Here is a 27,781-nt window from a genome sequence, read left to right on the forward strand (position 1 = left end):
AAAGACAAGCTGAGTTTCCCTTCCTTTCTGCCTCACTACTGTTTTCCACCTGTCAGAGCAGCTCGCTGGTGAACAGCCTCCCATGAGAGCTGACAGGGTCTGAAGGAGATTAAGGATGCTGCTGCTGCATGACAGCAGAGGACTAGGCTGATTGAGCTGGGAGGTTGTTCAGCTGAGCATAAATCAGCCTCACAAAGGGGAGGAGGGACTGGATCTCACATGAGGATGACAGGTATGCAGGTAACAGTCACAACAGTGAATAGCTAATTACACAGGGTTAAGGACAGACTAATGAGTGCAGTACTAAAGCAGAGATGTTTGGATGTGCTGCTGTCGGCACTGTTATCAAACACTGCCTGTGAAGCCTACATGGCTACATCCTCAGTGTTGTGCTGTCTGCATGCTCCCAGGCCACCTCCCTTATGCTGGGCAGATGTCTGCTACCCACTGCCTGATTTCTGGTGGTAGTTAGCAGAAGGAATTCCCTTCAGCTTCAGCCTGCAGAGCTGGCATGTAGGAACTGTTCCTTTCATTCTGAAATGCAGACTGAGATGACAATAAACAGGGACCATTAGGGTCCAGTGTCCAGACACAGCAACATATTAGCCTCAAATGCAGGCCATTGAACATGCCTGGTGTGTTACCCAGCTGCTGGGATAAATTCCCCCCCTCTCCCCCTCACTTGACCTCAGAAGGAAATTCTTAGGTTGCAGGCTCAATTCAGCACTCAAAATCCTCTTCTTAGTTAAGAATATCATCTTATGGTGAATTGAATCAAACACAAATAGCACAAGCAGCCTTCAAAAGGACTATAATAAGAAGGTGACTGGTTTTCCAAGAAGGAGAAGGAAGGCCTGTGCCAGGAGCTGGGAACAACCTGATAATAGGATGTGCAGGTGACAAGATGACATCCCAGGCTTTCTAGAAACGATGACTCAAACAAGAAAACAGAAGGGCAAACCCTAGGCTGGGGCTGTTTCAGCTGTGTGACAGCACAATCATCAGGGAGGGACCCTGCTGGCAGGTGACCTAAGCTGGGCTCCTGGCTCTGACACTGCCCTCCTGTGTGACCTTGGGCAAGTCACTTCAACAGGACCTGCACCAGCAAGGACTGGAACAGTAACCACTACTCCTTTTCTTCTTGGGTGTTTAGATTTTAGAAACAAAGAAAAACATGCCTCAAGCACCTCAGAAATCTCTCTATATTACTTTATAGTGGCTGTGCAGCACTGATCTCTTGCAGCTGTTTTCTGAGGGATTCATCATGGCAATAAACAACTTGTTCCCATTCAAGGGTTCTCTGAAAGAACACCACACATTTGTTAAAATTCTAAGAGGAATTATCCAGGTATGAACTCTACAAAATGCAATGAAACTGAGACAGAAAATTGCCTTTCTACCTGTCACTGAGGAAGCTCCTGTGGCCCTGGGTGGACAAGCAGCAGCTTTGGAGAGGCATGAGTAACACCATGTGCTGTCTCTTGGCAGAGAACCTAGGCAGGACACTCTTCTGTAGAAAATGTAATGCCAAACACTGTCCACACTTCTGCTTAAACTCCAGCAAAGCTCTGATGTGTTTGTTAGCATCCATGAAACATTTCCTTACAAAACCAGATCAATACACACAAAGCAAAAACTGAGGGGAAAAGGCTACCCCAGGATACAAGGGAGGGCAGGACTGAAAGAAAATGACTATAGTTTGGGAAAGAAATCCTAGATCTGAGTGATCCTTCTGGATCCTTTTCACTGAAGTATCTCAAAATCATTTTGTGTATTTACCATCACAATACATCAGGCTAAGGAATATCCTTATTCACAAAAAAGGGTCACACAGGACAGAGGATTTAGAGGGTCTTTGCCCCCCAAAGCATCAGGTTAGTACCCTCACCCAGGGCTAGGACACATTCCTGCCACTGCACAGAGATCCAGCATCTTGCAGGTATGCAACAGCAATTGACTGGAGAGAGGAAAATAATAATAATAAAATAGAATAAATCAAACTGTTCTGTTCAAAGTTACTCACTTTTGCTGTCACATGCATATTTCTGTAATCTGATTTTCCAGGTTACCCTTCAGATCCAAGGATGCCAAACTGGGGAGGTGGAGCCAAATGTGGTGCCTGTGACAAGACAGTCTACCATGCTGAGGAAATCCAGTGCAATGGAAGGAGTTTTCACAAGAGCTGCTTCCTCTGCAGTAAGCTGAGCTACACTCTTTCAACTTCACACTATTCCCACAGCCCTATCTAGAGCTTTTATTAAAGCTACTAATTTTACTTTTTTATACAACTTTGTTTCCCCAACTCCACAAGTTTGCTCACAGGACACCTGCAGCAAGCTAAACACACTAAGCAATGGAGAGGAAGGTAGAAACAACCAGCATCAGGCTGAATCCCATACAGGGAAAGTTCTTTAAAGCTTATGAACCAACCTTCTGGGAAAGCCTGAAGTAGAGGGCAGTCACATTGATTACCCTACCTGAAGCACAGCTCAGTGAGATGGATTCTTATCACTCTCTAGAAAACTAAAGCTGAGAGCCGTTTCCCATCCTTTTAGTGACAGAAGGGTGGAAAATGGCTGTACCTGTTCTGAAAGCAGCAGCCAGTTTCTGGAATTCCATCATGCCACTCCACAGCCCACTTTTCTAGCTCTTTACCCAGAGCAATCTGCCTCTCAGGCTCCTGGCTCTGGTGATTACTGTTAGGGACAGCAGAGTGCTGCAGAATCATGGCATCTAGGTCCATCCCCAAGAGCATTCTGTCCTACAAAGTAGCATATTATGAGTTTGCTTCAAGTACAAAAGTCTAGAAGAAGAAAACAAACAGCATTGATAAGAATGTCTTGTTAAGGTATCAGAGGAAATGACTACTTCAATGGTGAATCCTAACACTAACTCATTTCACACAACAAAGCTGTGTGTCAGTGTCACCAAAACCTTCCACCTACACCCTGAAAGTGCCTGAGGCTCCTCCTTCCCCACATTTCACTTTTCACTCCATGCACTTCTGTCAAGTTTGGCAGATAGCTTCCAGGAATTCTGCCTTCTCTGCAGATGAGCTAGGACTTGACAAATCAGAGAGCAGGTATCAGTTCAGTTCTGTTGGCCCTTTGTGGAGAGAGTAAGCAATCTGGTAAGAGCCAAAGACAGCTAAATAGTTTATTTTGCAGGCACTGCTTGAGGTTCATTCCCTTTGCAGCATGAATTCTGGCATGACAGCTTAGAAGACACTGAATCTAATTTTTTACCTTTTCCTTGGATGGGTAAATTGTCATTTGGAGGCATAGGGTTGCTATTAGATGCTTAGATGACACAGTACAATGTTACACAGAAATAGTCCAAGAGACACATTTGAGTTGTTTTTGCCTCTCTCCAAGTGTCCTGCAAGAGATGCCTAAAAGACTGAGTAAGGAAGAATTCCCTCAGAAAGCATTCAGTTAATTGACAACCTTCAGCCAATTCTTACTGAATGGTAAAAAGAAATAATCTCAGTTTTTGTGAGAACAAGAGACTCCTGATTGCTTCCATGTGCTGCCTGTAACAATTAATGTCAGATATCAGAGAAAGTAAAGGGAGAGGGATGTGAATGTAGCAATTAGGAGAAAACTTTCTCTGGCACTTTATCAAATGCTAGGAAATACAGCAAAAAAAATGATAAATGAGAAGGCTCTCCAGTATCTCATCAAAATAAACAGCTGCCCCAAAAGGGCAGAGATAGTAACATCTCTCTCCCACCTAATACTGGAACAGGTTAAAGCTTCATTATTAGCAGAACTGACTTTTATTTCAGTGAATCATGATAAACAAACTCAGTGACTTGGCTGACTGCTCGTTAGGTTTGTTGTGGAGGCTTTTTTGTTTGTCTGTTTGACTTGGTTTTGTTTGGGTTACTGTTATTATTATTATTCCCTTGTAGTTGTAAGTCAGAACTAAGCTACTGATAGGCAAGACACTAAAAAAAGCATTCCCAGCAGAGGTGTGTTTAAGGTCAAAACCTAAAGATGCACCCAAGCCCAGCTGGCATATGAGAGGTATGTTAATTGGCTTCACCTCTCCCATGATTCACCCTCAGTATCATGTATCATGTTCATGGCTTTTCAATGAACCAATTACAGGATTTCATTTCTCAGCAGAAGCAAACCAATCCTCCCCAGCCTAATCTTGGGTACAGAAATAGTTAACCTACTTAGCTGAGCTTTTGTATATTTTTTTATAGTAAGTATATCTGCAATATAGTCTGATCTTTTCCATGATATTTGAGCAGACACACTAAACACACCAGCATTTCCTGATGAAAAAGTTCCATTGGGGCACAACTATGAGCTCAAACCAAGCTGTTAACAGTAAGAATCAAACAAGCTGGTCTGCAAATCACACTCACTCCAGAGCTTCTCCCTACAAATATGAAGAGAGAAACTTCTTCCCAGCACAGCCTCCTTCCCATGGAGACTGCTGGTTACCTACCTTGTCTCCCTGTCAGCTTTCAATCAGAGCACAGCTGTGATGGATATTTGGCAGGATCTCTTGCCATCAACCTGAGCCTCCTCAGTGCTGGCTGCTGAATGGTATCTGCTGGCAGATGACAGGTCTCCAAGTTAGTTCCACAATAGCACTTCAAGGGCTTTTGCTCCATCTGTTGTGGTGAATTGATACTCTATCCCTAAGGTACCAGAAATAGAAACACTTTATCTACTGCTAGAGTTTCCATCATCCCTTAACTCCCTTAGCAAACATAATTATCATCTCAAAGCAGAGGAAACTGTAGCAGGATGAGATCAGGTTCACACATTTACAAGAGTCCCTAGTTTTATTTCATTAACTACAAAGGTCCTTGCAAAATATTTTCCTCTCTCCACAACACAGTGACAGAATTAAAGCTGGTTCTAGTATCATATTAAAGTCCCTGATGTGGACACATTTTAGACTCACAGCAGGAGAATTCAAATAAAGACAGGGAAAAGGGACTAATCAAACAGCTAGCTCTCCCAGAGCTGGAACTTCCACCCACTTTCAGTGCTTCTGTATTTCACAAGTTTCTGCTGTTTACATGAGCTAAGCAACTCGATTTCCCCAGCTACTACCAGCCCACAAGAGGTTGGAAAGAAAGTTTAAGTTTTTGCCTATTTTTTTCTCCCCCTCCATCAGTCACTGTTGTCACAGTGAACAAACAGTAAGTGTTGAAATGTTAATTTTTTTAAGCACACTTCAAGCCCATGATGTTGTACAAGCACTCCCAACTGAAAGCTTAGTCCTCTCCTCATGGGGTGGGGCTGTCTCACACCAACTTCCCAAATCAGTGCTGCACACGCAGTCACTAAGCAGGTAAGGAATGGAGCTACTATTCTTCATCCACCCATTACTGTCCAGTTTCCATGCATAAGCAGCAAGGGGATCCACTGGAACAGTAACAGAATTCAGCCTCTAAATGCTGACCAGGTTTAAGATGAGCAAAGAGCTGTGGAGAGAGCAATCCACAGCCACTCAATGAGCGTAACCATGTGTGAGAGCAGCCTCAGCATGCTGGTTAGCTCTAGGTGCAGCTTGTTTCTCAGAACATGAATACTTGCTTGCTGAGACCCTCAAGTGACCACCTGTAGCACACAATAGCTTTTAGTCCTTCCACATTGAAGTTTGGTTTAAATTAACGCAACTTGTGTTCCCTTAGGAATGTTGGGCATCTTCTGCCTGGAACTCTCCCTGACCTTTCCTAGTGAGCCAAGCCAAGCAGCATTTCTCTGTGATAAACATGAACAGGAATAGGCTTCTGATTTAGGAACAGCTACAGTTCTACTCTTTGTCATCCTGGAGGAAGCCTAACAGAGCTGAGACTACCAGTGTCCCAGGACCACTGGTTTGCCCTGCACCATGCCTCAAACAAATCACTGAAAGCCTATGTGCTGTGTGGCTCTGCCTGGACATGGTCTGTACATCAGACCCTCCACATGAAAACAGCCTGGTATGAGATGACAAAGCCACCACAGTCTCAGGGTGACCATTTTGAAAGGTGCAGATGCACACTAGAACGAGCACCCCAGTGACTTCCCTTTTCTTCCTAAGGTGTGAGGTTCAGGGTGATGATCTCAAATTCACCTTAAACTTCACAGATGTAGAGAAATCATCTCAATGAGCCCATGATCTTTGTAGGATTGGGGTGTCACTTTAGAGCGGCAGAGGAAGAGGAGGTTGCATGCACACACAGCCTGGGCAAGTTTTATACTAGCTGCAGCCTAACATCCTCCTGCTCCTCTATTTTTAAAGACAAACAAAAATAAACAGTATTTGTAATCACATAAAGTAAAAACTCAAGCCTCTCCTCCCCTTTGCAGTGGCTTGCAGAAAAGCTCTGGACAGCACCACGGTGGCAGCTCACGAGTCTGAGATCTACTGCAAAACTTGTTACGGGAGAAAATATGGTCCCAAAGGTATTGGCTTTGGACAAGGGGCAGGATGTCTCAGCACCGACACTGGCGACCATCTGGGCTTGAACCTGCAACAGTGAGTGAAACCCCACTGACAGCACCTTTTTCTGGTCACCCAGCAGGGTAGTGTAGATATTTCATTCTGTTGCCATAACAACTAGCAGAGGTAGCAGAGCAGACTTCCCTACCACCCTTCTTTCAGTGGACACAGCAACTAAAGAGTTTTTAATGATGTCCAGTCTCTCTAAGCCTTCTTTATAAATGATCTCCTCCTTCAGTTATTCTGCAGAAGTAGCCTTGATATGACAGCACAGATGTAAAGACTGACTGTGATTCCAATGTGCCATTAGTAGCAGAGTGGTAAAGTCACATTCACTACAGAGCATGGGAATTCTCCTTTTTTACCTCAGAGGCTAAAATAGAGTTAAGTTCTGCTGCCAGAGCAATAAGCACACTACCACATACTGTCAGCTCTCCTCTCAATGGAGAAAAGAACACTTCCAAACCCTCCCTATGGCTCAAACACCACTTACAAACACACCAAGGGTATGTCTGAACAAAGGAATTCTAATGGGATACAGCTTTCCCAAGGCACACAATTATCTTTGACAGGACATTTTAATAGTATTTTCCTATGACTCCCAAAGCTGCACGTTTCCAAATCAACAATGCTTTCTGCTGGTATAAAGAAACCAATTAACCAATACGCTGTACAGGAAAGAAAAGCTTAAATAATGTATTTAACTGCAGCTCCTTGTAAGATATGAATCCATTACAGGCAGAGCTCTGCAGCAAAAACCTCTCATGTCCTGCAGATTTAATGACCTGTTGCAGTCCAACAATCTGGTAACTCAAAAGTCATCCTGTGAAAGGCTTTAAGCCAGCACAGAGGCACAAAGCACAAACTCCTGAAATACAAAACTACTTCTCTGAGGTGCTTTTGACCCTATGCCAGCTAAGACCCCCAGCTCCTTCTGCAAGCATTGCAGTCATTAATGAAAGAACTGCATGTAAAAATGGAATTTTTACTTTCCACTCACTGAGTACCAGCAGACAGCCAGGTACAAAGAACAGAGAGGCCTTTTGCTTGGGTTCTCCCTCTTGCCTCTCAATGAGAAAACATTAATTTCTACATTAACTTTTCATTAAATATCAACTTTACTGCATGTGGCTGCTGTCAGCTCCATGTATTCAGCCCCAAATAGGTAACATGAATGGTTACAGTATCAGCTTTTCAACCACACTATTCAGAATTCAATACTTCCATTGTATGTTTCTCCCCTCCTTTTGCATGTCTAAGACCTGTAATTTAGTACTTTTTTATCCCTTATAAAAAAAAAAATCCCAAAATCATGTTTCTAGAATTAAGGTAACATTTTAGAACTCTGAGAGCTTTTGTTTCAGGGGGTCACCCAAGTCTGCTCGCCCTTCCACACCAACCAATGCCTCCAAGTTTGCCAAGAAGGTGGCAGATGTGGATAAATGTCCCCGCTGTGGCAAATCCGTCTATGCTGCAGAGAAGATCATGGGAGGAGGAAAAGTAAGTAGTTACTGCAGCACTACAAACCAAACACATTTTATCATGGTGACAACAGGTTTCCATCAATCATGGATATGTATATGGATCATATCTATATAGAATCAACTAGCCCAGGTTGCTCAAGGGCTCATCCAACCTGGCCTTGAACATCCCCAGGGAGGAGGCATCCACAACCTCTCTGGGCAACCTGTTCCAGAGTCTCACCACCACTGTACTGAGAAATTTCTTTCTAAGATCTGTCTAACTCTACTCTCCCCTCAGCTTCAAACCATTTCCCCATGTCCCTCTACAGCCTTCCTGTAGCATCCCTTCTAGTATTAGAATGCAGCTCTAAGGTCCCCCAAGTGTCTTCTCTTCTCTAGGCTGAACAACCCCAGCTCCCCCATCCTGTCCCCATAGCAGAGACGTCTGATGAACAACTCCTGGCTACTGCACAGGCTGGCTCTTCTATCACTGCTATTCCACTACCAGCTCTGGGGATTGCCAGAACTTAATCATCTATCTGTATATTAAAGAGTTTCTGTGACTGGAAAACCAACAGCCTGTCTCACAGGACCTGCTAGTGTTCTGCTCTAGGAATTCTCCCTAGAATACTGTGTCTGCACAGCAAAGAAGTGGCCCAAACAAGAGTAATTTCTATAGCTCCCTGCTTTTTCACTAGAGCTCCATTAAGAACAAAGTCCCTAGATAAGATCTTGATCTGGGCTAACACAGTCATTGACTCACACAAAAAAGACTAACCTAGAATGACTGAAAATGGAAGCGACAAGACCAAGAAAACAATGCTGACCTTTTCATCAAAGGCAACAAGTTGTGTCCTGTACCTGCTGGCTGTGCACTTTCTGTTACACACTAGGAATTGTCTTAATTTCCTCAGCCTTGGCACAAGAGCTGCTTCCGCTGCGCTATCTGTGGGAAGAGTTTGGAATCAACAAATGTTACAGACAAGGATGGAGAGCTCTACTGTAAAGGTAAGAACTGGAATGAGCTGAACTCTCTTACCCATCTAAAATTAGTTCATCTAAAATTAGGCTTTACAGAGCCAGTATTGCCACCCTGAGCTACCTTTTTGCATGCTTAACTTCTTGAAATGTCATTTTATCTTTTTCCTTTGACAGTTTTCTGAAAGCAAAGAGCTACAGTAACAGTGCAGCTGCATCTTCTGCTATTAACCTTTACATTTTAAAGTGTTTTTTTTAAAGTAATTCTTCTACAAGTGTGATAACCTCTTAGATCTGTTCTCAGACCCTGCACCAGGAATCCTGCCATACCTTCTGGGCAGACTCTTGTACCTGCACAATGTCACTCACTAAAAACAAACCCCAAAACCCACAACCAATCCACAAAGATCAAGATCTTCAGAGGTCATTCCTTTAAGGTCACAGTCCTGGTCTGGATTCTTGCCAGCAAAAGTTAAAAGATACTTCCACTATACTGGTAGCTAACACATTAATGCTAAATTATGCACCCAGATGTTCTTCTTACAGCATGAAAGTTCACAGACTTCACTTGACTCTCAGAAATAGCTTAAGGGGGAAAATATGCAAAGTTTTAATATCCTAGGTTAAACTTTATACAGCAAACCATAAAGCAGAATACTTAATTTCTGTGACTTGGGGCAGAGTCTGACAGCTGCAAGTGATCAGATTAGCATATCTGGAGAAGCATGCTAACCATGACTACTTCCTTAGCAGAGCTGTGATAAATAACTCCACAGACAATCAGCAAAACACAGCTAAAATGGAATGGTTTGAGCCACCATCAGCAGGCTCTGGACTGTGCTGTAGGTTTTTAACCTTTGCAAATTTCCAATTTAATCTTCAGTCTGTAATAGTCACACAGATCAAATTTCACTGATTCTTTCCCAACAAGGAAGGAGCTTTAATGAAGATGCCACTTAAGATTTTTAATGCACAGTTTCTTTGTGGGCTTTTTTCTTTTTTGAAGATGATCAGATGCAACTTGGGTTTAATTCAAATGATTCCAGTTTCACTGTTAGAACCTACTGACACTTCTGGGAAAGTCACAATCTCACAGTACATCAGAGGTTGGAAGGCACCTCAAGAGATCATCAGGTCCAACCCCCCTGCCAGAGCAGGATCACTTAGGGTAGTCTGCACAGGAATGCATCCAGGTGGGTTCTGAAAGTCTCTAGAGAAGGAGACTCCACAACCCCCTGGGCAGCCTGTTCCAGTGCTCTGCTACCCTCATTGTAAAGAAGTTTCTCCTCATGTTGAGGTGAAATCTTCTATGTTCAAGTTTGAATCCATTGTTCCTTGTCTTATCACTGTGAACCACCCAAAAGAGCATGACACCCACCCCCCTCAGATACCATTCACCTCCCTCCTTCTTTTGCAGTTTGCTATGCAAAAAATTTTGGTCCCAAAGGAATTGGATTTGGTGGCCTCACTCAAGTGGAAAAGAAAGAAGAGTGTGAATGAGAAGAAATGGATGCAACACTCCAACTGCTCCTGATGCCACCAAGTATGAGCTGTGAAGTGAAACATTACACCTCACATATTGCTAAGAACCTAGGGCATTTATTACTTGCAGAAAAAAAAAAACCCTGTGAGCTTGTATCTTAAGAAATTCTTTAGAATAGTTAAAGGTACAGTGCTGAACCAAGATTCATGTTTGTTTTACAGTAAATAAAGACAAAAATCCTCAATGGAACAGTACTGCTTCTTACACTAGTATTGACCACACTTTAGACTGGAATGTTAGAGACTCAGCACTCTGTCCCATAAAGAGATACCCTCTGAAGCACAAGGGGCAGAGTGCCCCAATTCAGGCTGTGGTTTCCTTCCTTCAGGCTCCTATGCTGTCTGTATCTCTACCTATCTCCTAGAAGCGTTTGGAACATGCTGACATTTTGTTATGGTAAAGCAGATATTAATCACTTGGAGACAACTAAAAAGGATTTTAAATTCTTTTTCTCCAAGGCAGATACTTCTGAAGAAGAACAGTATTTCCTTCGAATACAGTCTTGTCAGTTTTGTTATTGGATGTTTCCAGGCTACAATAAAGTACTGATACTGCTTCACATTATTTTTATTTGTATTTGCTTGGGCTTTTATGTTCTACAGTGCCACAGACAAACGTGTTGAAGAGAGATGAACAAAACCCCCCATTATCTTAATCACAAGAATTGTGTTTCATCAGTCTACTTTACTCTCATGTTGTCAGTTCTTGATGGTATTTAATTTTCTGACCTTGATCTGTTTCCCTGCTTGTTTTCATTATCAGCTACTTGGACTTGCATTAAAAGCCTCACTGCCCTGCTGGGCATTCCAGGTTATGTTGTAGCCTTTTCTTGTGAACATGGCTGACATCTAGCCAGCAAAGATCCATGCATGCAGCTGAGACTAAGTCCCCCTCCTATTTTCCCTCATCAGCTTCCCCCATTTTCATACACTAAAAGGAGATACAAATACGCAAACATAAAGACAAAGAGTCAGGCTTTTCCTTATGGCTTTGTGCTTACCTTTTCTTAAACACTTCACTGGTCACACAGCCCTTGAATCTATTTCAATCTGTAAAAAACACACTTAGAAGCATAAAGTTCTATTTTATTACATGTAAACTCTCCAAACACAAAGACTTCATAGAGGTTTTCACAACATAAGCAATAAAATTACAAGGCAGTTGTAACAGTAAATTTTAAAATATGAACATTCCCCTTATTTTTCAAAGGCAATCTGATTTTATTCTCTGAAAAAATAAAGCAGAGTACAAACATGGTTTAGAAACTCTACCCTAAGGACCTACCTTTAAAAAATATATTCTCAGTGTCATCTCATCACATCAAATTCCCAAGTTTCAGCTCAAACTCTATAAACACAGGCAAACAGTGATTGCTCCATATACAAACCTGCTGCAATTTATGCAAGAGAAGTTTAATATTTGAAACAACAACAATAAAAAACAAGCAGCTTCAGAAGAATTTGTAAAAATTCACAAAATATCCACTTTTATTTAGCTTTCAACTCAGCAACACTTCATACAGAATGGACATTTTTCTCCTTTGCCAGATGAAAAAGGTTGTACTGCTTGGTCCAGTCAACTGCATTGGGTCTGAACATCCCAAAGCAACCACACTGAAAAAAGTCTGCAAGATTCTGGAAGCATCCAAGACTGAAAAGGAGAGAAATATCTATTAAAAAAAAAAACAAACAGAAGACTGCAAGCACCAAAAATACACATTCAACACAAGACAGTACTTAAGATATAAGGCTGTCAATGAGGAGATGGACATAAGAACAGGTCTCTGTTGAGCACTAATTCTTTGTTGGACTTTTACAACCTACATGACATTAGAGAGTGAGAGCAAATGAAGTTCAACTCAGATATTCACACTTTAGTACTTGGCAAGAGCTCATCAGTTAACACATGAGGACACACAGGCTTCTGGTCTAACTAGGAAATGTTGGTAGCTTCTCTATTTAGCTAAATACTGCAAGAGATGCCAAAAAGGGGCCAGTTGATACCTTAATTCTATTTCTGAACCTATAGAACAGAGATAAATGAAAAAATGAAAGGACAACACCCTCCCACCCCTAAAATAGCACCTCCTGGTTAATGCTATAGACTGATTTTGGCACACTTTCTTATAAACACAAACATGCAGAGAGAACTCCAGTAGCTCCCATGCTGGGTGCTTATTTCCTAGGGCAAAGGAAGTCCTCAGCAAGGAAAATGGTCTGTTCCCTCCTCTCAGCACAACTTCTACAGGCATGACTGGCACATCCACAGCCTACTGCTTTTTTGCATTTATGAATCATAAAATGGCTCAGGTTGGAAGGGACCTCAGAGATCTCCCACCTCCCAGCCAGATGCCTCTCACTTGGCTTGGCTGCTTGAGGCCTCATCCAATCTGGCCTTGAACACCCCCAGGGAGAGGCCATCCACAACCTCCCTAGGCAACTATTCCAGAGAGTCTCACAAGCCTCACACTGAAGAGCTTCTTAAAATCCAGTCTAAACCTCCTCTCCCTCAGTGTAAAGCCATTCCCCCTTGTCCTACTGCTGGACACCCTTCTGAAAAGTGCCTCTCCAGCCTTCCTGTAGTCTCCCTTCAGGTACTGGAAGGTAGCTCTAAGGTCTAGGCTGAACAACCCCAGTTTCCTCAGCCTATCCCCACAGCAGACGTACTCCTGCCCTTGGATCACCTTTGTGGCTCTCCTCTGGACTCACTCCAACAGCTCTGTGTCCTTCTTATGCTGGGGACACCAGAACTGGACACAGTGTTTGAGGTGGGAGTCTCACAAGAGCAGAGTAAAGGTGCAGAATCCCCTCTCTTGCCCTGCTGGCCACACTCAAATCAGCACAGATAAAACATGTGCTTAAAATACACTGTTCATTAATACTCACTTGTATGGAGTTCTCCTGAGTGACAGAGGATGCTTAGAAGATTTTCTCTGTGTCAGAAGGTTCATTCTTTCATGTGAGGTCAATCCCAAGAACGCGATCTTACCGAAAAGGAAACGCAAGTAATGGTTAAAACATGAACAATACTAATTAAAATTCTGGTGAGACTAAAAGGTACCATTAGGAAGAGAGGGAGGAGAGGTTGGCTGTATCTAACAAGTAACTACTGCCATGATTAATGACTTAGAAGTAGGATTTTAAATGTCACTCGGAGTGAAATGGAACCCAGCAAGCTGTAACATTAACGACTACATGGAGCAGGCAGCTTAATTGGATGGTTGTGAAAACCGCACCATTACAGATGTCTGTACAAGTGCAAGACCCATGGCAGCCAAGCACCATCTCCTCAGGCTTTGTCTACATCCTACCACACAACCTGGCAGAAAAAGATTCCCTGAAAAGCACAAAGTAGCTTTGCAAAAAAGGTTAAGTAGCTGTCAGAGACTCAACGCTCACTTCCCCCTCTGCTCTGTCCTGCTGAGACCACACCTGCAATGCTGTGCCTCCTCCTGTGCTCTAGCTTGTGCTCATTGCTCCTTGTCATATCACTGGGCACCACCAAAAAGAGCCTGACACCTTCATCCTGACTCCCACCCCTCAGATATGTATAGACATTGATAGGATCCCCTCTGAGCCTTCTCTTCTCCAGACTAAACAGCCCCAGGGCTCTCAGCATTTCTTCATAGCAGAGATGTTCAGGTTCTTCAATCACCCTCATGGCCTCCACTAGGACTCTCTCCAGTATATCCCTGCCTCTCTTGAACTGGGGAGCCCCAAACTGGACACAGTATTAGTCAAGTATGTTTCTTGCCCATTAAACCCAGAATTTGGTTACAGGAACGATTTGCAAACTATGATTCTACTTCTAACATGGCAATGCTGAGTGCACAAGTACGTGGGAAACAAAGGACTGCCCTTAGATCTAAGGCAAGCACCTAGATGTGACGTTAATTAGTCAAGGAAAGGAGGCACAAAGTTTTTATGGGGAGCAAATCCTCTAGGGAAAAGTTTTAATACGATGACTTAAAAGAGAGGAGCCCAAACTGAAGCAGAGCAATACCTGATAAAGCTGAATCATTACTGACAGCGAAGCCCACATCGTATGGAAACAGCCTATGGCAAAGATGTAGGAGACCCAGGGAGAACACAGAGTTATCTGGGTGAAGTACATCCAGGCTCCATCCTGATGATAACTTGTTGCACAATAGTTTGACCAATCTGACAAGATGCACAAACAGTTAATTGTAAGAACTGAGTAAAGATTACTTGCATGGCATGAGTAGCACATAGCAACATGCTATAGAAATAGCATGTTTGAGAGATCCTGTTCCCATGGAGAAGCACCCACGTGGATAAGTGACTGCTTGCTGTTCTGGCTGCATCACCTCCACGTCAGGTGTTTACTAACTCCCTCTACTTTGCAGCTAAAATATTAGGGCTGTGTTCATTCATCCTAAGGAACTACACTGTTGAGAGCTCTCTTCTGTCCTCTAAGAAGTGTCCTCATTTCCCAAATTAACAGTTTGAATTTATGAATGACATATAATTTTAAGGTATCGCTACATTTAAAACCAAAAAGAACCTTTTTGCAAGTGCTCAGTATGGCTGTTCCCAAACAATAAAACCAAGTATCTGCAATAGTATATTTACAAACTTATTTTCTGTTGCAGTAAAGCACACGCAGACTAGAACCTGCAGCCTTACCTTCCTCCATGTGGCTTCACTTTTTCATCTCTAAATGCTTTCTGATATGGTGTTTTTCATTGGACATCCCACTAGAGCAGCATGCTAATTTTTATTAGCCACAAATGTAACCAACTCTTTGACCAACGACTCAGATCTGATATATTTTCACATAAAACCAGAATTACAAGATAACATCATTGCTGAAATATGGTACCACCTGCACAGGTCTATCTACACTTGCTGAAAAAGAACTGGTGGAAGAACACCACCACCCACATGTCCTTGACAACTAAATTACAATCAGTTCATGGATACATACACAGCAGAGTTCCATAAAGCAGGCAGACACCAGTCATAGTCAGGAAGGAGAGGAACAGCAGGTAGTAACGGTGGTTCCCAATGCCTGTATTTGAGGCAAGGAGGAAGATTGACATGTTACAATCCTGCAGTATTTGCATTTCCCCTTAAGTTAACAGAAATGAAGAGAATCAAAACCACTTCTCATTATTGCCTCTGCTATCCTCAAGAGAGTTTGACAAAGCTGATTTCTTTCTCACCTTTCTCCAGTAAGCCATCCCAATGTATGTAAAGACAATTAATTCTGATAAAGTCCACCAGGATTTGTCTCTCCTTCCAAGCATGCCTTCAGCTGTTTTAGCTAGATGAGGACTAATTATGCAACCACAGCTCTCCCCATGCACACTACAATTGTCTCAAATGAATGAAAAATCTAAGCTATTCAACTTAATTGTTTGACCTTCACAACCACAAAGCTATGCATAAAAGCCCCAGACTTCTGGCAGAGAAACATTTACAAGAAGATATACAATTATTTTCTCTTTAAATCACAACTGGTATGGCTCAAGGGTTTGAACAATGCATCAGAAGGATGTCTCCCCATCTTGTAAATAGCAACCACCAGAAAAACATTCCCCATTGTTTAACATTACAGAAAAGCTGTGGGCAAAAGGATATGCTAAAAATCTACTGCTACAGATGGAAAGCTCTGGCCTTTCTATCTTGAGCATCACCAGTGACAAGATAGAAAGGAAGAGTTTCTCAGAGAACACAGGAACATAAAAATCAGCCCTGTGGGGTTATCTCAGTGCTCCAGCTGCTCCATGTCACTGTCTCCACAGTGACAAGAGGCAGCATTAGGTCAGGAGGACAAACGAGCCTGGCCATTTCCTAGAGCTCCTTCTCCTCTCCCACAGCTACTGCATTAAAATGTCAGAGTGCATTCTTGCCTAGTTCTGCTTGGATCTTCTTCCACACACATTGTCAAAAGGTTGTCTAATCCCTTTCTGAACCTTCTGATACTGGCTGTATCTGCACACCCTTAGAGCAGAAAGCTCCAAAATGTCATTACCTGCCATGTAAAGAGATTTTTTCTTGACCAATTTGAAAAGCAATTGCTATTCTCACTGAGCCTCCCCTAGTTCTACCATGATGTGCTTGGCACATCATACTAGATAAACCTTCATACTACATAATAAAGAAACCTTCATACTAGATAAACCTTCATACTACAAAAACCTTCAATTTAGACACCATCTTCATTGCTTTGTGGGTTTGGTTTTTTGAGTTTGTTTCAGTCTTGGTCCTATTCCCTGTTCCTTCTTCTCTCAAGTGTCCCACACTTTTCGGTCTCTACTCTTAGGGTGAACACACCACCCCTTAAATCATTTGAGTTGTCTTTCTCTCCACCATCCAACTAATTTCCCTCTTCAGCACCAGCTGTGTGTTCTTTTACCAGGTGTGCTCTCTCTGTCTAAGGAGATAAATGCTACTTCAGTGACTTTTAAAATATGTGGCATTAGCAAACTGAATGTAAAACCACTCTCACCTATGCACTGTCCAATCCACAGAGAATGCTGATCATATCTAGCCACACATGAATCACAGGCAAGGCAATGCATAGATCTCAAAGGCTTCCTCACCTAGTTGAGGATAAAGGAAAAGAACAGTCACACAGTTTCTCACAGTTTAGGACATCATCCCATGGGCACCTTTCTATTTTGTACAATTCACTGTATAACAGACCCCACAGCACAGAACACAGACCTAGTACTGGACAAACACCAAAGCCTCACTTACAAGACATGATGTGCAAAACGTTCTGAAGTCCAAGCAACCTGCTTCTGCAAGGGCTGCAATGTTCTGAAACACAAAGGAGATTTCACTTACATTTGTTTCACATTTTCAAGGGGATCTATGAAGTTGCATTTGCAGTTCATAAGCATTTTGACTGCCAAGCACCAAGTCCTTGCTATTCAAAAAGGTCCAGGCTAATGCAGCTTGACTCATGCAGCATTATGCTGTGTTGCCATAATTAATGGATAAGGTGACTGAAATGCTCCTAAAAATGAGATGGTATTAAGATACAAGGGACCCCTCCTATAGTCAGCCAAACTTCAGAGAGATGAAGAGAGCTGCTAGATTTACTGTTCCTTTACAAGTACTAGATGGACAACATTTACTATCTCTGTAGCAGCAAGTTGAAATAGCAGCTTGTTCTCCCTGGCAATCTGAAGAACTAGAGTCTGATGGAGAGCAGAAAGACCACAAACAAAATGCTTTCCTTAATCCACAGGGTGGAGAGACCAAGACAGAGGCAAGGCAATTATGGCAGGATGATGAAGATAAGAAAATAAGCAGTAGTAAGAGAAATCAGCTATGATCTAAAAACTCTTAAAAAAAGACAGGTACTGCACCATTTTCAGGTTTATCAGAGTTGCACAGGACAACCAAATAAACCAAAAGTACTTATGTGCTGCACCAGGTTAGCCCTTCCCTTTTGTTTCACTTACCTCTTTTCTTTCTTTTTCTGAGGTCTTAACATATCCAGGATCAGTTCTCCAAGTTTTATAGAAATAATAAAGAAGCCCCAGCAGACTGAACAAGGCAGGGATTTCAAGAGTTGTGGTGGTTACATGTAACATTCAGGTTAAGGAATATATTATTACTGATATTCTCTTATCACTGCTATTTGTAAGACAAAATATTCTCAAATTAGTTTGTTATTTTATAAGCAACACACAAAAAAGGTAAAGAATGACTTTCATTTTTATAGCAGGATCTTCTCTGGCCTTCAGGGGCTACCACATCAGAGAAGCTGAATATTCTGTTCAGTTTGTACACTGGAGACTTTTACAACTGTATAATCCTCATCACCATAAAGCTCCCTGTCATCCTCACTAGCAGAGTGCAGATTTCAGCCTTTGAATATTTAACAGATGCAAAATTAATTCCATTTCTCTTTTCCCCTCTGAAGCTTTTCTATTTTATTTAAACAATACACATCAGACCTGCATAGTTATTAAGCTTCCAGCAGCTGCGAGATGTGTTTGACTGCTGCACACACCTCTAATTCATCCAACCGACTCTATAGCCTCCCTCATGGATAATAATAATTTGTCAGGACTTTTTATGTATAGTTATTTGCTACAACTTCTCTAGCAGACAAATTATTATTATCCATGAGGGAGGAGATAGAATCATTAGCAACATAACTTTTACACTATGGATTAAAAGCATTTGTATGTCAGGTGAAAAGGGGAGAAAAACATATCAAGATTAACTATCTCCTACAGAAACAGAGGGATGTTGAGTGAGATAAGTTTCATACCAATTAAATTCAAGCAAAGAACAGTCAATGATGCCACCAGGGAGCAGAGAGGCCAAGCCTGGATTTCACCTCCAGTGACCACTCCACCACAATACACACAGCACAGTGGGAATCACTCTTAAAAATCAACAACTGCAACCTCAAGATTGTTTTGTCTTATAAACTAAACCCACTGCCAAGTAGCTCTAATTAAAACCAAGATAATAAAGGAGGAAGTATTGGTGCTGTCTGTGCTTGTTGCAATGCAATTGCAGGGTGCATTTGGGTAAGTGAAAATGATTTCCTGTGGAATCTGCTGGTCTGTCTGCAGTAATGTTGGTTTTGTTTGGAGCTGAGAGTAGTCCTTAATTAACGTGGCTGGATTTTAATTCAGACATAAATACAGGTAACTAAAATACCAGACACTTCTACAACACTCAGACCTCTGACCAGTTCCAGAAGGAAAAGATTCATGAGAAAGAGTTGGATAGTGCAATGGAGACCACCCGTTGCTCCTCTGGCCAAGATATGGTTGGGTCTTTGATGCAGCCCAGCACATAGCTGCCCTCTGGGATGCCAGTGACCACTGCTGGCTCATGAGGAGTTTGTCATCAACTGACACCCCCAAGTCCTTCTCTTTGGGACAGCTCTTGAGTCACTCCTCACCCAGCCTGGAATTGTGCTTGGGATTGCCCCGACCCAGGAGCAGGACCCTGCACTATGCTCACTGTCTTCAGCAAAGTGCCTGACTCAAACCCCTGTCACTGAAATACTTTTTAATTTAGATGATGCCAAGAAAACCTTAAAAAAACTTCACAATGCAACACTGAATAACATGATTTCCATTTAGACAAGCATATGTGTGCATCCCCTACAGGAACATACTTGATCAGTTTATCAAAGTTAATCCTGCTAATTCTATTAAGGATATATCTTAATTTGGAGCAGTACAAAAGAAAATACCCCTTAAAGGATGAAGTAATTAAAAATCAATTAAAATTGTGTAACAATATACGATAGCTGGTTTAGGACAAAATTAATTACAGTTACAAGCAGCTCCCTAAAGGGTTTTTCACAAAACTTAATCAATCAATAAATAAATAGATACCCCTCTGTATCACAGAACAGCAGGGCACTGAACTCTGAGTGTTAACTACTCAAACTTTCCGTCAGCAGTGCAAAGGCTTCTCAAAGAAAGGAAATGAAAGGCAGACACTAATGCCTTGTACACAGAGGATGCAGCATAACCTGGGGATAAAAACAGACAGGAGACTGGAAAACCTGTCTTGGTGGGACATGAAGAAATTTGTTCCTTGGATGCTGGTTGTTTTTTTTCAGGGGTAGGGAGGTGGTTTTGCTTTTGGCCTGAACACCACTAAGTGCCAAAAACTTGCTCTTTCAGGAAGAAGAGATGGTTGGAAAATTATTACTAATGCATGTGTTATCTGGTTGTACTACATGCCAAAATACATCACTGCATGAAAGCCTCAGTGAAGAAGATGAAAGAGTCACATGGAGATGGTAACAGAGACAATTAGGTTGACATCAAAGAAGTTTTCATTTTGATACTCCAGTAACATAAGAAATAGTTCAGAACTGCACACAAATATCTGCTCAAGACCAAAGAAAGGTACAGATATTCAATCTGTATTTAACTTCAGCTTAAACCCAGTTATTTCACTCTTGCCCAAAGGAATTAAACCCATCTTATCAGACATTACCAGGTGGAATTATGATTCTATAGAATGGTTTGGGTTGGAAGCGACCTCCAAAGGTCATCTAGTCCAACCCCCCTGCAGTCAGCAGGGACATCCTTCACTACAGCAGGTTGCTCAGAGCCTTGTCCAGCCTGATTTTGAATATCTTCATTGACAGGGCCTCAACTACCTCCCCTGGGCAACCTGTTGCATGACCAGACTTGGATTTCTGAGGAACTGTAAGGAGAGTTCTATTCCATTATTGAATATAAAGGATATGAGGCAGGAGCCAGAAAAAACAGGTAATGGACATCCAAAAGATTGAACTTAACAGAAATGCTGTGGGAAGGTACCTTAAATTTTTGAGCCCCACACATTGCCTGAAAGAATATTGAAAGAAAAATGTCTTTTTAAAAAGATTGTTTAAAACTTAATTCCAGAGAATATCAATGATCTGTTATTTTAAAAGCTTCACACAGAGTATACGAGTCTCTCTCAGAGCAAATTGTCCTCAGCAGCATTCTTTAGCCAGCTGTGTAGGGGGTTAACAAAGCAAAAATAACACTGGGGAGTGCTCTGTTCCAGCCTAATCTTAAAGAGCAGAAGTGCTGCAGCACTGGGGGGCAACATGCTGTTTGCACATGGACAGCACTGCCGTTTCAAGGAACACTGACTGCTGCAGGAGCTGTTGAAGAAGGCAGGAAACCTGCAAAGCAGCTGAGGGTAACACTGGGAGGGCTGGGGAGCAGAGTGGGAGAAAGAATGAGGCTTAATCAACCAGTGTCACAAATACAGAAGGAAAAGTTGAGATAAAGCACGCTTCTGAGCATTGTGCATAGGTATCTGTGTCTACCAGGTGCAGACTTTCAGTAACAGTTTTTAACATCAAAATTACCTAACAAGACTGCTTAAACACTTCAGTGTTTTTTCTGACATCTTTCAGTGATGACAAACTTACTTTGCACAGCTAAAGACATTCAATTTCTACAGTCATTCTACAAAACAAAAACATTTAAACCCTTCACATACTCTGTAAAAATTTCTCAGGAGCTATTTTTCATGCTAAGGGCAACTAAACTCTGAAAAGAATATTGTGCTAGATACTTTAGATGGCATCTATAACAATACACATACAGAGAGAAAAAGCCACAGACCTCACAAACAGAGCCATCCCAAATAGCAGCAAGAGAAGCAGTCCTCCTTTCAGAAGCCAAGAATCAGAACTTAAGTTCATTACATATCCTACAGCCCATATCAGTGCCAAGGAAGATGCCAGCAGCAGGATGACCTATTAAAATAAACACTGTTCAAATGTGGCACAGTATTCATACAGGACTTACTGCAAAAGTACTGTGTCATAACAAATGCTGAAAGACTTGTTAAATGAAGTGACACATGAACATAGCAAACACAAAATCCCCCACCCAAACCACTGCTACATGCATCTAAAGAATTTCACTTTCATGCATCCAATTTCAGAAACTTTAGACCTTCCTGTCACAGAAGAGCTAAGCTACATATTGTTCTAAACATGGAATGCTGCAGCTGTATTTCCATTCGTTATTACTGGTGGAATTACCTCATATTTCTCTATTATTTTCAGTAACCTGCTGTTTCTTCTGCTTCTCATTCTTTCTTCCTCTTTCACCATATAAACCACAAAGCGATTCAGACTTTGATAAGCAAGGTCAAGTGGTGTCTCTCCCTATAACAACAGAAATATTGATTTCTTTATTCACTTAAGACATAAAAGCTTTCCCTTCTAACAGAAACAAGAAATAAATATTACTAAAACAAGAATAATTTGGCATTCACTTCCCCTTTCTTAAGGCAAAGGAAACAACAGAGTTTTAACATACTTAATCCTGTGCTTTGTAGTTTTTAACACTGATACTTGCAACCAGACTGCATCTATTTGAGGTATCTGTTGGACTACCTCCAGTAACCTGAAACACTAAACTGTCTGCTAGAATATGATGTGCTTACTGAAAGGGAAGGATTCTCGTTTATGTTAACTTTTTAAAACCAAAACAACAATATCCCCAGAGTCATACATGAATAAAAAGAAGTGGCAGATGGCAAAGTTGCACGTTTTAGTACATGAACTCTGAAGAACTGCACTGTGCAAACATCTGTAGAGTCACAGGAATCAAGAGTTCCAACATTTATGCTTCTCACTATCAGTTTTTACAAACATTAGGATGAAGGCTTTCAGAAGTCCCTCTGAACATAGAAACAGGCCTATCAAACACTGGTTTTGACAGGAGGACATAGACATCTTTTTGAAGTCTGTAGGAGTCTCACTGGACAGACACCAAGACACTGTTATTTTAAAAAGTCTGCCCAAAGTCGTTCTCCTCATGACAATGTTTTCAAGCAGAAAGCAGCCAACTTTAAACAAAGAAAGAGGGAGGATCTGCAAGGGACACAAGTATGTTCACACTGACTGAAAGGTTGGGCTGTTCATCCAATGGACATTGCAGAGAATCTGTCTTCCTGGTTCATGTCACACAAAAATGCTACTAACTCCTTTTGGGAAAGGCCTGCTCTTAGTCAACCCCCCTCCCAAAGGGTATCCAAAGGGGAAAGGACTCAGATTTTTCTTGACATTCATTTTACACATTCATGTCACATAGAGTGAAATATCATGAAAGAACTTTTACCTTGGCATTTTTTACATCCAGGCTAGCACCAGCTTCCAGCAACAGATCCACTGCACTGCTATTTCCTGATGTTATTGCCCAGTGCAGTGCAGTGTTCTTTTGAACACTGTCTACAGCATTGAGAGAGGGGTTAAACTTTAAGAGAAACCTCGTGGGTTCTGGTCTAGATGAAAATAAAGTGTAACAGTTAACAAAGAGAAGGTAAGCTATACTGCAAGATGAAACTTTTGAACACCTTATAAAAAACACTGTTACCACCTGTGAAACACGAGCAGACACACAAGACCTTGTCTCACAACAATGGCAGGTTCAGAATCTGCCCTGAAGGTTTTTTTCTCCCAGACTACGCTACCTTCCCCTTTCAACAAATACGAGCTACATATAGATTCTATCTTTCTGCAGCACTATGTTCAACCTTACATCTTTATATTTTATTAATTCTAAATGCATTTTACTGCATCCATCTCCACTTATTTTAATTTCTGAGACAGCACAGCAATACTGTAGCCAGCTCAGCCACAAACCCGAACATCTTGAAGTTCTTTTGACTTTGTTTGCTATAGTTGTCTCTCTATTTCCTAACTCCTGATCTCTGAAACACTGCCTGTTTTAGTACAACTAGAAAGGAATGCAAAACCTTTTTAACAAAAGGTCTTCACAAGAGAAACTTCACCTCACTATTTGTTGGGTGCAATAAAGTAGCTGCTTTTTAAGTGATTCACGACTTACCCAATGGATTTTTGTGCTGATAACATCAAAGGTGTCTGTCCATTCAAGTCTGTTGCATCTATATTCTAAACATAGAGGAAAAGGTAACAAGCAACTGATTACCAGGGATTTCAGGAGACAGTTAGATGGTCAGAGCTACACAACTGGCTTAGCTTCACTAATGGAAAATCATAGCAGCCAAGAAGCCAACGCTCAATTAAGCTTTCCCCCCACCAGTCTTGCATGCCACTCCTTTCAGAAGATGCTGAGTCTCCACTGAGGATATTACCAAGAGAAAGTGTCCACTAAGGACCATATTCACCCTGTTTCTTGTCCTCTTTTGCTCAGAAATACTATAAATAAAATATACCTTGGAAAGGAACATTAACCATCTTCATTGTGTAAACAGATGCACATAACAGAATGGCCAAATACATCAAACTGGTCTATCACAACAACAAAATATCTTTACATGATCATTTAAACATCTAACTGGTGTCACCTCATCTTCATCACCTACCTCTGAGAAGTATACCATGCACAGGTAGCTACTCATAAGCAGGAACAATACCTGGTACCCCAAAACATACCTGGCCCTTTGATATGAGGTAAGCTATGATGGGCATGTGTTGAAACAGCACTGCTAAATGAATGCTGCTGAATCCTTCCCCATCAATCAGACTGGGATCTGCTCCACATTTCAGCAATAATATCACCATAGGTAGGTGTCCTTGTCTGTAAGGATACATGAAATGAAACTATAGAGACAGCAAAAAGCTGGACATTTTAATGAAAACAAAGCCTTAATTCTCCTAGACACAACTTCCCATCCCCCCATCAAAAAAAACCCAAACAACCCTTCAGATTCTTGTGGTTTTATTCAGGAAATGAATTTTTTTTCTAAATCACAGATTCACAGATTGTATCAGGTTGGAAGGGACCCTCAAAGGTCACGTTCTCCAACTCCCCTGCAGTGAGCAGGCACACCTCCAAGTGGATCATTCTGCCCAGGGCCACAATCAAAAGTTTTAATCAGAAACTTTTATTAAATATATCCCTTAATAATTCAATCTAAGGTAAAAATGTTAATTTAGAATACAGTGGCTATTCTACAGCCATTTCTCCTGTGTGCAGCCTTTCTCAGAATTACCTAACTTTTTTTTGCAGAAGACCAAGACAGGATTGTGAGCATTTGCACCTCTCTCTACGTGCCTCTGAATAACAAGACATCTTGCACCAGTCCTACTAGCAGTGCTTGTGCTTTGAAGTCCAGGACAGGCAGCACTGAGTCTTCTGAGAGCACACTAAGGGAATCCAGTGCAGAAACTAAACCACCTGAAGGCACATCAGCTAGACTGGCTGAAGTCTGAGGGGAATTCTGACCACAACTTATTCAGACTTAAACTGTATCCTAATAAGCATCCACAACTAACTTCTCTGCCCAGTAAGGCAGAACTTTCTGTAAGCAAAGTCTGAAGAGTACTTTTCCATCCCTAGGGAAACTAACATGTGAGTCCAAGTGACTAAAACACCAATGCACAGATAAGTGCTGCCTGCTAAGTTGCCAGGAAGCAGAAAACAGATTTCAGCATTATTATGGACATGCTGTGAAATTCCTTGTGCCTCAATAAAATATGCCACAGAAAGTGATTTAAGATGACCACTGCTGTGCCACACAAAATGCTGCTGTAACTGCTAACACTAACAGATTAACAATTAGTAGTTGCAAGAAGCATACCTAATGGCCCAGTGAAGGGGGGTGGAATTCAAATCTCCACCTAGCTGATCCACTACTGCACCTTTGGAAATATAGTATCTGTGCAGAAGCAAAACAGTAAGATTAAGAATGGGCATAATAAGATATTAAAGCATTATACTAAGGGTAACATAGCTCTGGAAGTAAACAGCTCATCACAAAAAGATTTTACTAGAGAAGCAAACAGTCAAGAGCAGCTTTGCAGTAAGGGATACTGTCTGGAGAAAACACTTAAGAAGAACACAGTAATTAGCAAGACAATTACAACATCAACTTTTATCTTCATTGAACAAACCAAACCCAGGAGAAATCTAATGATTTCATGTACCACATGATTTTACATATAGAGAAACCACAATAACTTCACATTGCAGTGACATGTTCACTGAGCTAATTGGGTTGAAATTTGAATTGCGTGCTTTTTCTCTCAGGCACTATGTTCCTCTGTTTTTAAGTCTAATAGCAACAAAGAGGTAAAGAACAGTGGCAGAATACTTGTGTCACTTTCTCAAGAACTACAGAGCTTACTTAACCAGCTCCTGTCTGTTGTTTATCGCTGCCCAGTGAAGAAGAGTCACGTTTTCTTTGTCAGGTTGTCGAACATCATATCCTGCTTCTACCAGTTCTTTACATCGCTCTATTAGCCCGTACCTTAAACAGGGAAGAACAAAACACACTGATTTATTTACCATTCATTTGTTAATTATCTCCAGTTTAGAGACAGCCACCTACTACAGAAAAAGTAAACCTCAGTGAGCATCACCCAGCAATTCCTACTTGAGCAAATTCTACATTGCATTCAATGGAAGTCTTGTAAAATGAGTTGGGCTGAGCCTCGAGCAAACCTGGTTATGATAAGAATATTCACAACAGTACCTTTAAGTGCTTTTTCCTCCTTTTACTACAGGGAGAAAATGGAACTGTAACATCCACCTTTTGTAAAAATAACCAACCTGGCTCACATCTGAGGATCACTCCCACAAATTTCACCATTTTGCATACACACAACACATACTTACTGTGTGGCCTTGACAATGTCACAGGTGCTGGGGTCTTCCACAATGGGAGGTGGTCCTGGTAGCACCGGCACATCTTTATTCCCATGGGTGCCATGACAACTGTGCATATGAGGTCGATGAGACCCGTGGCAGTGGTTTTTACACTGTTGGTTAACAGAAGAGCTATCAACAAACACTATTTATCCACCACAGCTCCCCCTTTACCAGATGCACACACCATACAGAATCACAAGGTTGCTACGGTTACAAAACACCTTTAAGGTCATCACATACAACCATTCTCTCTCTCTTCTAGGGCCACTACTACACCTACCCTTAAGCACCATGTTGTGGTTATACGAAGCAAGCTAATCTACAGCACCCGACAAGAGCCTAACCTTTTCATTTGGCACGGGGACAAGGGAGGTCAGCAGAGATATAGTTAAGGTCCACCAGGCTAGATTACAAAGGCATTAAACGCCTCGCAGAGCTGGCTCCCGACACAACACCCTCATCCAGAGCAACGCTGCCAGGCCACAAAGGACAACCCACGCCTGTGACTAAGTTTGGATACACAAGGACACCGGAGAGCCACAGGGCAACCGCGCACGCCTCGCCCCCAGAGCGAGGCACTAGCAACGAGACACGCCAGACACAGGCCTCCTTCCTCGGTCAAAGAGAGCAGCCGAGAACCCAGGGCTGCTATAGCCCCGCGGGCCGCTGCGGGAGGACCCCGGCCCCGCTGCCTAGTTCGGCCCACACGCCGGTATCCTGCGGGCCCAGCGCCCCTCCCCAGCTCCGGCCACCTTTCCAGCCGCCGACAGCCTGGCACAGGCCGACGAGTCCCACAGCACCGCCTCCCGCGTGCCCGGGGCTTCCCCTCAGCGGCCCCAAGGGTCAGCCAGGGTGCTGCCGGCCACCGCCCCGCGGCCGGGCGGGCCGAAGGCAGGGCCACCCTCTCAGCGGCCCCTCAGCACCCGCCCTTTACTGCTTCCCCGGCAGCAGCTCCCGGGCCTCCCTCACCGCCGGGCCGCCGCCGGCCATCCTCCCTGCCCGAGGCTCCGCAGCCGCCCGAGTTTCCTGCTCCTGCTTCCTGGTTACCAGCTCCGGGGAGCGGCAGCGCCGCGGCGGGGGCGGGACTGCCGGGGCCGGGCACAGGCAGCCCGGGACCTGGGGCTCCCGGGGTGCGGGCGCTGCTCGGCTACCTAGGGAAACCGTCCCTAACCCCCCACACGGCTTGCACAAGCAGGCCAACGGTTCCTAGGTCTCTATTTTCTCTAGCTC

General features: G+C 42.5%; 2 protein-coding genes across 2 annotated transcripts; one reads left to right on the forward strand and one right to left on the reverse strand.

Annotated features, from left to right (window-relative positions):
* Positions 1-2,084: 2,084 nt before the first annotated feature.
* CSRP3 (cysteine and glycine rich protein 3) lies at positions 2,085-10,397 on the forward strand. The gene is made up of 5 exons (XM_054390526.1): positions 2,085-2,196; positions 6,324-6,492; positions 7,821-7,956; positions 8,834-8,927; positions 10,315-10,397. Exons 1-5 carry the CDS (start codon positions 2,085-2,087, stop codon positions 10,395-10,397), a joined length of 594 nt encoding a protein of 197 aa, XP_054246501.1.
* Positions 10,398-11,899: 1,502 nt separating this feature from the next.
* ZDHHC13 (zinc finger DHHC-type palmitoyltransferase 13) lies at positions 11,900-27,541 on the reverse strand. Its single transcript, XM_054390415.1, has 17 exons — positions 27,521-27,541; positions 26,519-26,661; positions 26,028-26,150; positions 25,482-25,559; positions 24,334-24,478; positions 23,765-23,829; positions 23,036-23,198; positions 21,952-22,077; positions 21,527-21,660; positions 20,652-20,752; positions 17,879-18,003; positions 17,166-17,228; positions 16,915-17,008; positions 15,388-15,471; positions 14,443-14,600; positions 13,326-13,423; positions 11,900-12,090 (listed from the first exon to the last, which is right to left on the reverse strand). The coding sequence occupies exons 1-17, from the start codon at positions 27,539-27,541 to the stop codon at positions 11,955-11,957; spliced, it is 1,857 nt and encodes a 618-aa protein (XP_054246390.1). The 3' UTR covers positions 11,900-11,954.
* Between the last annotated feature and the right edge of the window lie 240 nt (positions 27,542-27,781).

This window comes from Indicator indicator, chromosome 21 (assembly GCF_027791375.1).
Source record: "Indicator indicator isolate 239-I01 chromosome 21, UM_Iind_1.1, whole genome shotgun sequence".
In the NCBI taxonomy this organism is placed as follows: domain Eukaryota; kingdom Metazoa; phylum Chordata; class Aves; order Piciformes; family Indicatoridae; genus Indicator; species Indicator indicator.

Bases quoted from the DNA above. Each gene is read 5' to 3' on its own strand.
- CSRP3 (XM_054390526.1), top strand. From the start codon at position 2,085: ATGCCAAACTGGGGAGGTGGAGCCAAATGTGGTGCCTGTGACAAGACA. The intron at 2,197-6,323 runs GTAAGCTGAGCT...TCCCCTTTGCAG, and splicing joins CAAGAGCTGCTTCCTCTGCA to TGGCTTGCAGAAAAGCTCTG. The intron at 8,928-10,314 runs GTAAGAACTGGA...CTTCTTTTGCAG, and splicing joins TGGAGAGCTCTACTGTAAAG to TTTGCTATGCAAAAAATTTT.
- ZDHHC13 (XM_054390415.1), bottom strand. From the start codon at position 27,541: ATGGCCGGCGGCGGCCCGGCG. The intron at 22,078-23,035 runs GTAAAAGTTCTT...CTGTTGTTATAG, and splicing joins TGGATGTAAAAAATGCCAAG to GGAGAGACACCACTTGACCT. The intron at 15,472-16,914 runs GTGAGAGTGGTT...CCTCAAATACAG, and splicing joins GTGGATTGGACAGTGCATAG to GCATTGGGAACCACCGTTAC.